Raw genomic sequence first — 12,820 nt, 5'->3', positions numbered from 1 at the left:
AGCCTGAAACCCACTTCGATGTGGTCCTCACTGTAAGTACCCCGTATCCTGTTGTTTTGGATTTAAGGATCCAATATCCTTCTAATCCTTATTTCTGATGGTTACAGGCCATGAACTCTTTCAAGGATCATTATGAAAAGATAGTGAACCAGATGGGTGAGAAGCTGTCCGGGCTGGGAAATGTTGTGGTCGCCAAGGACAAAGCTTTGATCCAGCTTTCTAAGAACAAAAAGCAGTTGGAGGATCAACTATCCTTAGCAGAAGCCCAGCGCCAAGAAGAAGTGAAGCAGACTACGGAATAGGCTAAGATGTGGGCTGCTAGGTCGGTGTTTCAAGCGAGGATTAAGATGGCAATGGAGGCCGATGATCCTGATTTTGACAAAACGACCTGGGAAGTGAAGAAATAGAAGACTGCTTTGGCGGCTCTTGGTGGCAAAGAGGATGCAGACATGGCTGAGGAGAACGAGGTTGGAACTAGTGGAGTCAAGGATGCGGTGGAAGCCGGTGAAGGAGCGGGTGCTGCGGAAGGGGAGGAAGCAGCGTGAATGGGCGATGAAGGATATTGAAGACAAGGCCCGAGCCCATTTTTTTGTAGTTGTTTTTAATGGATTATTTGGTTGTAACAAACAATAGTAATTAGGATTTAAGGATCACTGATCCTCAAGACAATATTCAGGGGTACCGAAGGTGGATGGATCCTCTTTTTGTGGGGATGAAGCCTTTGGTGCCTCTAACTTTTATTTTCCTGCAGTTTAAGAACAATTAGTAACACCTGCTTAACCCGGATGGATGGTCCATTTTTCATATGGTGAAATCCGGGTTAAAGATTTGGATAAGTCTAGGTGACTTATGTTAATAATATTATGAAACTTTTGACTATTTGCTTGTTATTTATTATTTTGAAAGTTTGTCTATTATAGTCTTAGCTTTATTAAAAATTTTAAGAAACAATCTTGAGCAAACATTTTAGGATAGAAGATCCTTAAAAGAAAAAACTTTAGGATAGAATATCCTTAGAAAAAATTCAAAGATCAAAAATTTTGAAACCAGAAGTATTTATAAAAATCTCAGTTAAACAAATGTAAATGGGCAAATAAAAATCATACCATAAGGTCTCAGTTAAACAAATGTAAATGGGCAAATAAAAATCATACCATAAGGTCTAAGTAGACCTAAGTTACCATAGTTATAGAACCTTTGGTGATCCTTGTAGAAATTAGCTAAGGATTTTGAATCCATAAGTCTCGATTCTTGTTATTGAACTTAGAACATCTGTTGCAAAGAGCTTATAAGATTAATTGGGGTTAAACCTGTTAAGCTGGGGACAAGCCCAAATAATAAACTGGGGACATGCCCGTGCAACTGGGGACAAGCCCGTGAACTAAGGACAAGCTCGTGAACTGGGGACAAGCCCAAACTGGGGACAAACCCAAACTGGGGATAAGCCCAAACTAGGGACTGGCCCAATATACGGATGTTAATAGAGGACTCGCCTAAACCGGGATTTAGCCCAAACGTGAGATAACATGAAAATGTTATAAACCGGTGGTATGGTACGTCTACCATAAATCGTAGGATCCTCTGTATAGCCGAAGACAACGAAATTGTCAGCCACTAAGCGTGTACTGGTCCCGCTGCCCCGTACTATACGTTGGATAGTGTGCGCTCCAGGCGAGAGTGTAGAAACTCTAATTTATAAGAAAGGTGAAAACCTTTAAACCTTGAAGGATATGACCATCGGGGGGTCATACCCATTCGTGGGCTAGGAAAAGGGAAATAGTTTAGTACCTTAAAAGTAAAGAAGAGGTGGCCAACCTCTTGATCATTGAATATCTCATTAATATCCTGCATTGTTACTTAAAACTTAGAAAATACAAATGTTAAAAATGTGTTATCCTTAAATAAGCAAAAATAAAAAAATGAGTAAATGATTAGATAAATATTACCGATTTTAGGATTCTTGACCCTTTAAGGATACTCGATTTTAGTCTTGAGAAAAGCCCTCCAGAATACAACCAATCTGGCAGATGGGAAGCTAGCACCCAAGTGGGAAGGTCCTTATTTGATTGAATCGGAGGCAGGAAATGGGGCATATAATTTGCTCATTATGGAAGGCAACATGTTACCAAGAGCGTGGAATGCTATCCACCTCAAGAAATACTTTTTCTTATTAGGATCGAGTATCCTTAAAGGGTCAAGAATCCTAAAATCGGTAATATTTATCTAATCATTTACTCATTTTTTTTATTTTTGCTTATTTAAGGATAACACATTTTTAACATTTGTATTTTCTAAGTTTTAAGTAACAATGCAGGATATTAATGAGATATTCAATGATCAAGAGGTTGGCCACCTCTCCTTTACTTTTAAGGTACTTTACTATTTCCCTTGGCCTAGCCCACGATTAAGGTATGACCCCCGATGGTCATATCTTCCAAGGTTTAAAGGTTTTCACCTTTCTTACGAATTAGAGTTTCTACACTCTCGCCTGTAGCGCACGCTATCCAACGTATAGTCCGGGATAGCGAGACCAGTACACGCTTAGTGGCTGACAATTTCATTGTTATCGGCTATATAGAGGATCCTACGATTTATGGTAGATGTACCATACCACCGGTTTATAACATTTTCATGTTATCTCACGTTTAGGCTAAATCCCGGTTTGGGCGAGTCCCTAGTTGACATCCGTATATTTGGGCCAGTCCCCATTTTGGGCTTTTCCCCAATTTTTGGGCTTGTCCCCAGTTACACGGGCTTGTCCCCAGTTGCACGGGCTTTTTCCCAGTTACACGGGCTTGTCCCCAGTTGAACGGGCTTGTCCCCAGTTTATTCTATGGGTTTGTCTCCAGTTTGTTGGGTTTAATCCCAGTTAATATCATAAGTTATTTGCATCAGGTATCCTAAATTCAATTACAAGGATCACAGAAGGATCGATACTTATGGGAGAAGGATAAACAGCCGAAAGGGAAGTCCCCAAGGAAACTCCATTGATATATAAAAAGTATATCCAGCTTGTCAAATCTCATCTATTTTGCAGGAAGTTTGATTTCAAAAGCAAAATGACAACTGTGATCTTATCACAACCACCATTTTCGGGGCAATTGTTAGTGCAGGGAAATTTGACACTGTGGATATGTTATCCTGGCATATAATCTGGATCAATTATCCTTAGAATATGTTGCAGATCCTGTCAGGATCAATGATCCTCAGTACTTATTATTTATTAACGATTTTCCTTTGTTATGTTGATATTTTTGGTAGGTACAACGGCTAATGACCAAGTCCAACCTGTAATCTCGCAATCAAATTAATAAAACTCGTGGATAATGAAGGAAACAACAATAATTAAGGAAAGGTTTGATTGAAGGCTAGAAAATAGGAGAATTAGTTATTCTATTCCATGTATATATTGAGGCTATGATCAGCTAGGAAAACACAGACAATTCACTACGAATTCAGCAGCATACACACACACTTAGACGTCATTGTAATCACTGATCAAAGCATCCAACCCTTGTAACCTTGTTTTTTGATTAATAAAGTGGTGATAGACGATTTGTCATCACCCGGGGTTTTTGTGCCGGCGATCCGACCAAGATCAAGGGCTTTTCCTCGTAACAAATCACAGTGTTCATCTCTTTTCCGTTCATATATTCATTATTATCATCATAGCACTAATCCTCACATAACAGATTTGGATACATTATCCTTAGCGGATTTTTGTCCAAAACACTTGTGAGTAATTACCTCCTTAGTAATACCTGTCATGTCTGAATATTTGAAAGCAAATGTGGATTTTCTTCGCTTTAAGAAGGATATCATATCCTCCTTAATCTCACTAGGGATACCGGATCATAGGAACACTTTTGCATCTGGATCCTCGGGGTCCAAGGATACCTCCTTTAAGTCCTTCTCACGAGCTTCCATCACGTCCCTAGGATGTTTTTGTGGTTGCTATGTTATCGTTTGTTTAGTTGTTGGCTTTATTGATGAAGAGTAGTAGTTCTTAGCTTCGACCTGGTAACCATCTATCCTTACTACTCCCCAAGGAGTTGGTAGTTTGATGCATTGATGGTAAGTAGAGGCCACAACCTTCATCCCATGTAGCCAAGGCCTGCCTAAAATAACATTGCAACAAGAAAGGCCACACCATCTATCCTTATCTATAACCCTTCTACGTATATTGGGAGTTTGATGTCCCCAATGTTTTCTTGGTTTCACCACTGAAACCGACTAACACCGATGTCCTTGGGATGATCTCCGAGTCTGGCATATTCATCTTCTAGAGCACATCGTGTTGAATGATGTTGACCGAGCTTCCACCATCGACAAGGATCCTGCGTACATAATGGTTAGCAATAAACAAAGTAACAATCAAACCGTCATGATGAGGATCCTGGATGCTTGATTTATCTTCTTCATCAAAGAAAATACTTTTGTCTGTTGTCAAGGTGGTGGATATAACTGGTCGTTCCCCGTCATCCAACTTGGTCTCTTTGGCCAGCCTCTTTGCTGCGGAGAAAGAAGTTCCACATATGTCTGAGCCACCGGAAATGAAGTTGATCACTTGAGCATCTGGTGGGGGCGGAGTTGCTTTTTGAGGAACATCTTCAGGATCCTGGATCCTTGACTTTTTTCTTCCCAATAGCTCCTTGAAGTGGCCCTTGCTCAGGAGGTATCCAATTTCCCTCCTTAAACCGATACAATCGTCCGTCATGTGGCCAAAATCTTCATGGAAAGCACACCATTTGGACTTGTGTCTGAAGGTGGTTGACTTTTCGTCTTTCAGGGCCACCTCGCTTTCTCATGTAGATCCTTCATGGCACAAATTAAACCATGAGTATCTATTGAAGCAATATTCTGAGATGTTGGGGTAATCCTCATCATCATCCTCTTCTTCAATAGCTCGAACGTTTTGATTGTTGAATTTGGAATAGGGCTTCGAGTTGTTGTTCTTGAACGAGATCCTTTTTTTCTTGTCGGGAGATTCTTGCTTTGTTTGATTCCCCAGATGATCCTGGATCCTTTTGTCATCTTCCAACAGTATGAATCTAAGTGCCCTGTTTCTGACTTCATCTAAGGACCTGCAAGGAGTCATCACAAGATCATCATAAAAGGGGGAGCCCCTCTGAAGTCCCCTCTGAAGTCCCATCTTGAACGCTTCAACAGCAGTAGCCATGTCAAGATTAGGGATTTCTAGAGCTTCCCTGCCAAACCTTGTAACAAAATCCCTAAGGGATTCATCACTAGGTTGGATAACTCGGTATAAATCACTAGTTAACTTCTCAAATTTCCTACTATAGGAAAATTGAATGTTGAACAAGTTAACTAAGTGTGAGAATGAAACTGAAAAGGGAAGAAGACTTTGCAGCCATTTTAATGCAAATCCTGTCATTGTGGATCCGAAACCCTTGCATAAACAAGCTTCCTTGAGTCTCTCAGGAATAGGATTGATTTCCATCCTTTCTCTGTACTGAGCTACATGTTCCTCAGGATCAGTGGTCCCATCATAAGTCTTCATGTTGGGGGTCTGGAATCGCTTCGGGATTTCAGCATCACAGATAGGTGGAGCAAATTGGATAACGTGTGGCTCCCTTCTGGTATCTCGGGAATTGGACGGATCACCCCGGGTATGCTGGATATCATCATATCCTTAAGATTTTGTAGTTCCTTAGCCATAGCTTGGTTGATACCTGCATCCTGCACGGAACCACGGTTAGCATCTAAGGATATATGATCATATAAGTTACTAATTTGCTGGGTGAAGGTTGGCATCTCGGATGAGTAGCTGAGGTAAGAAGCGTCTGCTATAGGAGTTGGTTCGCCAGAGGCTATGGTCTGCATGGGGATTATATCTCCTCCATGGACCTTAGAGGATCGATGATGTTGAACCCCTGAGGATCTTTGATCCTGGAGGAAGGATCCTTGATTAGGGATAAAGGATCCAAGTGGTTGAGAGTTGAAGGATCCCTGAGGATATGATTCTTAGGATCTTGGTTGGAGGAACAATGATCCTTGCTGAAAGGTAGAGGATCCTTGAGCTAACGGACCCATGGACCCCGGTTGAAGGATGGATGATCCTTGCTAAAAGGTTGAGGATCCTTGAGCTAACTGACCCATGGACCCCGGTTGAAGGATGGATGATCCTGGTTGAACGATCGAGGATCCTTGAGTTTGTTAACCCATGGATCCTTGCTGGAAGATAGATGATCCTTGCGTGAACTGAGCCAAGGATTCTGGAGTGGTGAAATCCAGCATCCTAGGCACTAGAGGAGTTTGATCCTCTGCTGGCCTCTTAGTCTTCTTGAGATCTTTAATCTCCCGAAGGATCTTCAGGTTAGTCTTGTTTTGCTGCTCCATGTATGCTTTGACCTGCGAAAACATATTAGAAACATCATTGTTAGTGTTAACTACCGAAGTGGCAGCGGTAGTTTTTGAGCTCTAGAAGACTGGTAGTTGTGTCTTGTTCCCAGCAACAGTAGCTCGTGGTGCTCCCGTGATTGGCGGAGGCATCGGTGGCAAGGTTCTTGATGAGAGAGGAACCGAAGACGGCATGGTTGATGAAGCAGAGGTTGATTAAGAGGCCATTGAAAGTAATATGGGTATGAAAAATTGAGAATTGATAGGAATAATATGGATTATAGCACCAATTGCCCCATGGTGAGCGCCGAATTGTTTTGGACAAAAATCTGCTAAGGATAATGTATCCAAATCCGTAGTTGTGAGGTATAGTGCTATGATGATATTAACGATTTTATGAACGAAATTGAGATGAACACAACGATTTGTTGCGAGGAAAAACCCCTTGATCTTGATTAGATCAAAGGAAAAAAACCTCGGGTGATGACAACTCGTCGATCAGCACGTTATTAATATCAAAAAGGTTACAACGGGTGGAGTTATAGATCAATGAATACAACGATACTAAGTGTGTGTGGTTACAGAGAATAATCAGCTAGAGTATGCCAGTGTGCTTATGTGTTACCTAGCATTGATCGTAACTCAATTTAAATAATAAAAGAAAATAACAACTAGTTCCTACTAATCCGACATCTTCTCCACTCTCTTCCTTCATGCATTTGACCACGTGCTTGAGGAGTCCAAGTAGCGAATTAGGCTGTAGACTGAGTCTTAGATCCGTTACCTTCATCAAATAACAACCTACACACATGAAACAATTGTTAATAATACCGACTGCTGAGGATTCTTGATCCTGTCACAGCTCCGGAGCCCTTCAGAAGGATAATAGATCCAGATCTGTCAGCAAAATAACATATCCTCAGTGTCAGAATTATTTGCCCTAACACCTACGTATCAATATAAATTCAAATTTTATTATAACAAAGCCCTCGTAACAAGCAGAAAAACTCTATTCACTTTATGTTTAATCAACGTACCCATTGTTACATAAGTCATTTTTCAAACCCGAAAACCCGACCCGTTTTTAAATTTTTATATTTGGATCCACAAATGTTAATAAAATCTCGCCTTTATTGTGTATTATGTTGTGTTATTTTAGTTTTAAATTTATGCTGTTCTTATTCCAACCGCATGTCGAAATATCGTTAAATCAAGTTCTATGCTCGAAATGAGCTTAAACCTAAGTCCAGGGACTAAAATGCGAATTTTCTAAACTCTTTTTCCTCTGAAGAACGCCTTCGCGCGCGGCGTAGTTTTTATTGACTTGGTTTGACTGACCTCTCAACGTCACGCAGGGCGAGCAGCCTAGCTTGTCGCGTGGCGCGACAAGCACACTTGTGCAGACTTTCTTTGCAAGTCAACCGCCTTGACCACCTCCTCTCTGATTTCCAACCTCTTAACTCGTTTTTTCAAGTCTTGGATAAACCTAGACTTTTATCTGGTTTTTAATTAACATCCTTTTGCGTCAATCGGGTCAAAACTCATTAATATTGGTGATTATTATTGCTTGAGACTAGCTAATGCAATTATTCACTCCAACCTTGTTATTAACGAAATTCATCCTATATAACCCCCCTCTAAGCTTCTGCAAATTGTTTCCCACAACATTTTACACTCTCAATCGTGTTCCTGCTTCCCAATTTGTGCCAACGACCAAGTTTGACCAAGAAAGTCAAATCGTTCAAGTTCTTCTTTCTTCATTGCAATTCCATCCTCGGGTAATTTATTGTATATTTTCTGTACAACATATCATGTGATCATCAACATATTGTCACTCTATGTTGACAACCGTGGTTGTGTTTCACTACCGCTTGTCGGCTTGTCTAATGTTCGGTTATAAAAGTTTTTAAAAAAATTTCGCAAAATTAATAAACAAAACTATAATTTTCCAATATGTCACTTCATGACTCAAGATAGAGTTCATATCCGAACAAAAACGAACCACTCGTTAAACTTGTTTTCTTAAATAATGATTGGTTCATAAATGAACCGAACTAATTAAAATTAACTAATAAATATTATAACTTACAGTTTTTTCGTAAAATTAAAATGAATTGACTAAAAATCAAGTAACTAATCTTTTCCAACTTAACTTCAAAAAATAGAATAAAAAAATACATTTTTAACAAACTTTTCGTTTAATAATTTGTAAACTGAACATGTCACCATCTTCCCTTATTCTTCCTCAACCTCATTTTGATCCTAGTTATATATTTATCTAGGGTCGACCGTCGAACAGAACCTTGTTGGTTCACTCACTTAAGGCATCTTCACTTATTTTCTCATTCTCGCTTATTTAACAAGTGATATTCTCACACCCCCTTTAACTCTTTCAAATATTTTGGGGGTAGCATATATATCCTAGCAAAGCACTTAGATTTATTAAGCCACATTGCGTCAAACTACAATTCACATAATGGACTTGTGTTTTAGTACTTACTTGTATGTATTATGACTCATTGATTGATTTGTGTTTATTATTGCTCCATAGCCACAGTAGCCTCAATAAGTATGATCATACGTTCCCGTTTACTATTTAGACTTTATTTCAAATAGAAAAGGGCGTCATCGATAATTTTACATATTTCATTATTTGCTTGTCTAATATGGAGGTTCATGAAAATGTATGATTTTGCCTCACATTATATTATATCAAACTAGTGGGAAGTTCACCAACTACTCATAGTTGAACATTATTTTTGTATATGCTACTGGCACAATAGTTTGATGCATTCACCAAGATTGAAGACATTAGATTGCCTTTACATTACTTCAATAAAATGATGTAATAGTTAGTTTGCTTTGTTATCATGTTATCTCCATTTTAAAAATGTGTACTTGAGATTTAATATGATAATGATAATATTGTCGCTTAATAGTGTCACATGTGTTATATGCAACCTATACGTTACGACTCGGCATAAATTCTGACGTCAGTCGGGGTGTGACACACACAGTGGAACGCGTATCAGCGTTCCCTCCACAACACGCAGAAATGTTTACTAGCTATATTTAATAGACATTTTAATAGAAAAAAATGTGTTTGGGACATTTTGTAACAAAAGTTTACTTGGGTGAGGTGATAAGGTGGTTAAGGTATGAAATTGGAGGTCAAGGGTTCAAACTAGGGGCGGACCCACGTAGTAACCTACGGTGTCCCGGGACACCAATGTTTTTTATAAATTTCTTAGAAGCGATATAATAATTTTTTGAAGGACCCCATATCCATATTACCATCCCAGTTTGATGGAAACTCCCCTGCTTTACCAAGTGAAAGACCCGAGTTCGAGCCTTGCAAATTCCCGTTTTTATGCATTTCGTTTTTTTTACTTACTCTATATCACTTTTGACCTATGGGTTTTAACTTTTAACATCCCAACTTCCATAAGACATACAACATACATAACATGTATCATATTCCACCACACATATCTCAACCCCACTTCTCAACCTTAACTCACGCCTCAGTTTTTCCGGCCAGCCTCCGCCCATCTCTGCCCATCTCCGCCAGGCTCCGCCTCACTCCAGCCACCGTTCACCCCTCTCTGGTCATATAAGTCTTTGTTTCCTTTGATTTTGTCTCATACAAAAGGTAATTTTAGTGCTAATTAGTTGATTGATTTTATATATGATTGTACTCATGTTGGTTATTGTATGTTGTATATTTTTTTCAGATTGTGACTTATTTTTCTTAAAAACTTGAATTTTAGGGTTAATTATGCAAGAATTATTGAAAAGAAAGTTTGAGCCCTCATCTTCTTCAAGTAATACATCTAAGAAAATTGATTTGAAAGACCTTCCATGGGATCCCTCTTAACGGAAACCGATTTCATCTTATCATGTTAACCAAAGAGATGAAAATAGATGTTCATATTTGAGTAAAGGTGCTTGTCAACCGCAAGGTCATGATTATCCAAAACGAGATATTGGTGGTAAACTAAGAAGTTTTAATCCTGAATGGTTTGCTAGCTTCAAATATTGGTTAGAGTATAGTGTAAAGGCGGATAAAGTTTTCTACTTGGTTTGTTACTTGTTCAGGAAAATGGTCAAGAAGATGCATTTGTGACCGATGGATTTTATGGTTGGAACAAACGAGAGAGATTGGTTGGTCATGTGGGTAAGCTGAATAGTTATCACAACAGAGCACTTAAAAAATGTGAAGACTTTCTTCGACCAAAACAATCTATAGGTTTGCCTTTCAAAAGAAAAGAAAAAAAATAGTGACGAGTATAGAATCTGATTAAGCACCTCGATTATTCTTGCTAAAGCTTTTTTGAATGGTGCGATAGCTTTCCGTGGTCATGATGAGTCTGAAACTTCAATTTATAAAGGACATTTTCTTGGAGTTTTTAAGATTATTGGGTGAATTAAACAAGTCCATTGGTAAGGTTATATTAGGAAATGCTACGAGGAATAATCAAATGACGTCTCCCAAAATTTTGAAAGACATATGTAATTGTTTTACACAAGAAGTTTTAAAAAGGATTTTTGAAGAACTAGGTGATGATGTGTTTTCTATATTAGTTGATGAGTCTCGGGATATATCTAAAATGGAACAAATGGTTGTCGTTTTGAGATATGTTGACAAATATGGAGTTGTTAAAGAACGATTCACTGGCCTTGTTCATGTCATGGAAACATCTACGACTTGTCTGAAATCGGATATTGATGAATTATTTTCACAATAATTTGAGTTTGTCAAGGGTTAGAGGTCAAGGGTATGATGGTGCTAGCAATATGGCTGGTGAGTTTAATGGTTTGAAAGCTTTAGTTTTGAAGGATAATTCTTCGGCGTATTATATACATTGTTTTGCTCACCAACTCCAACTAGTTGTTGTGGCCCTTGCGAACAAACATGATGACATTTTTTTATTTTTTGATAAGGTATCAACTTTGACAAATGTGGTTTGTTCATCTTGCAAACGAATAGATATGATTCGAGAAAGTCAAAAAGAGAAATTAAAAGAAGCGATAGGTCATGAAGAAGTTGAAACCGGGAGTGGTTTAAATCAAGAAATTTCTCTTGCACGAGCCTGAGATACGCGTTGGAGCTCTCATCACAAGACACTTGTGTGTTTGGTTCAACTATATCCATCTATTATTGAAGTGCTTGAATATATTCGAAATTCCAGTTACAGTAATGTTCACCAAAGACAAGCAAATGGAATTTGGACATACATGAAGGCTTATTATGATTTTGCATATTATTTACATTTGATGAAGCACGTTTTGGGGATTACTAATTTTTTGTCTCAAGCTCTTCAACGAAAGGATCAAGATATAGTGAATGCAATTCAAATGGTCAACGCAGCGAAGCAACAACTACAAACATTTAGACTTGAAGGGTTTGCTCCACTTTCATCTTTCTGTGAAAAAAATGAGATTGAAATTATTAACATGGAAGATGAATACGTTGACCCAAAATATAAAAGAAAAAAGACTTGTATCACCAATCGTTATTATTATGAGGTTGAAAATTTCAACACGGTATTAGATATGCAAATACAAGATCTTGGAAACCGTTTTAATGAGGTAACCACTGAATTACTTATGTGTATCGGTTGTTTGAGCCCGGACGATAGTTTTCGTGCATTTAATGCCCAAAAGATATTAAGGTTGGCCGAGTTGTATCCGCGTGATTTTAGTTATGAAGAAAGAGAGAATCTTATTATTGAGTTAGACAACTATATTATTAATTTGAAAGGTGATGAAATGTTTGCCAACATGAATGGTGTATCTAATCTTGCACAAAAAATGGTGGAAACAAATAAACATTTGGGATATCCATTGGTCAATCGTTTATTAAAGTTAACACAAGTTCTACTGGTTGCAACGGCAAGTGTTGAGAGGTGTTTTTCATCAATGAAACGTGTGAAGACGGGTTTACGTAATTAGATGGGTGATGATTATATGAACGACGCTTGCATTTGTTATATCGAAAGGGAGATTCTTGCCAACGTTACGGTCGAAGAGGTAATGGTTCGTTTTCAAAACATGAAAAGTCGTAGAGAACAACTCTAAGAACTTGTAATGTTTTTTTTATCGTTTTGAATGATATCGTATTTTGTGTATTTTATTATGATATTGTTTTTTTATTATGTTTCTCGTCTCAACTCTCGACCCGACCCGAAAATTTGAAAACCGAAAAAAATAGGACTCCATTGTCAAAAATTGCTGGGTCCGCCACTGGTTCAAACCATGTATAGTGAATATAGGTCTCCAAGGCCGAGTACTCCCTACAAAGTATGCCACCGAGGGGAGTTTTCTTTAACTCCACCTAGGTACTAAGAATTCAAAGATGGTCAGCTTCAACCAGAATCAAATTTATTCGGTCAACTTGGGCCGAGTTTGACTTAAAAAATAAAACATAACTTATATTTTTATAATATTAAAAAATGAA

General features: G+C 38.4%; 1 protein-coding gene across 1 annotated transcript; it reads left to right on the top strand.

Moving 5' to 3' along the window:
* The first annotated feature begins 449 nt into the window (after positions 1-449).
* On the top strand, positions 450-12,315 carry LOC143623804 (uncharacterized). The gene is made up of 3 exons (XM_077094636.1): positions 450-541; positions 11,124-11,213; positions 11,553-12,315. The coding sequence occupies exons 1-3, from the start codon at positions 450-452 to the stop codon at positions 12,313-12,315; spliced, it is 945 nt and encodes a 314-aa protein (XP_076950751.1).
* Positions 12,316-12,820: the final 505 nt, after the last annotated feature.

This window comes from Bidens hawaiensis, unplaced genomic scaffold (assembly GCF_021521415.1).
Source record: "Bidens hawaiensis isolate Kalapana, Puna unplaced genomic scaffold, B.hawaiensis_p1.1 tig00003540_1, whole genome shotgun sequence".
Classification (NCBI taxonomy): Eukaryota; Viridiplantae; Streptophyta; class Magnoliopsida; order Asterales; family Asteraceae; genus Bidens; species Bidens hawaiensis.
Note: the sequence above shows the minus strand (reverse complement) of the source record. Positions and strands in the feature narration are given on the sequence as shown.

Coding starts and splice junctions, on each gene's coding strand:
- LOC143623804 (XM_077094636.1), top strand. CDS start 450: ATGGCTGAGGAGAACGAGGTTGGAACTAGTGGAGTCAAGGATGCGGTG. Junction 542..11,123: donor GCGGAAGGGGAGGAAGCAGC/GTGAATGGGCGA, acceptor GAGTTTGTCAAG/GGTTAGAGGTCAAGGGTATG. Junction 11,214..11,552: donor TTGAAGGATAATTCTTCGGC/GTATTATATACA, acceptor TCGAAATTCCAG/TTACAGTAATGTTCACCAAA.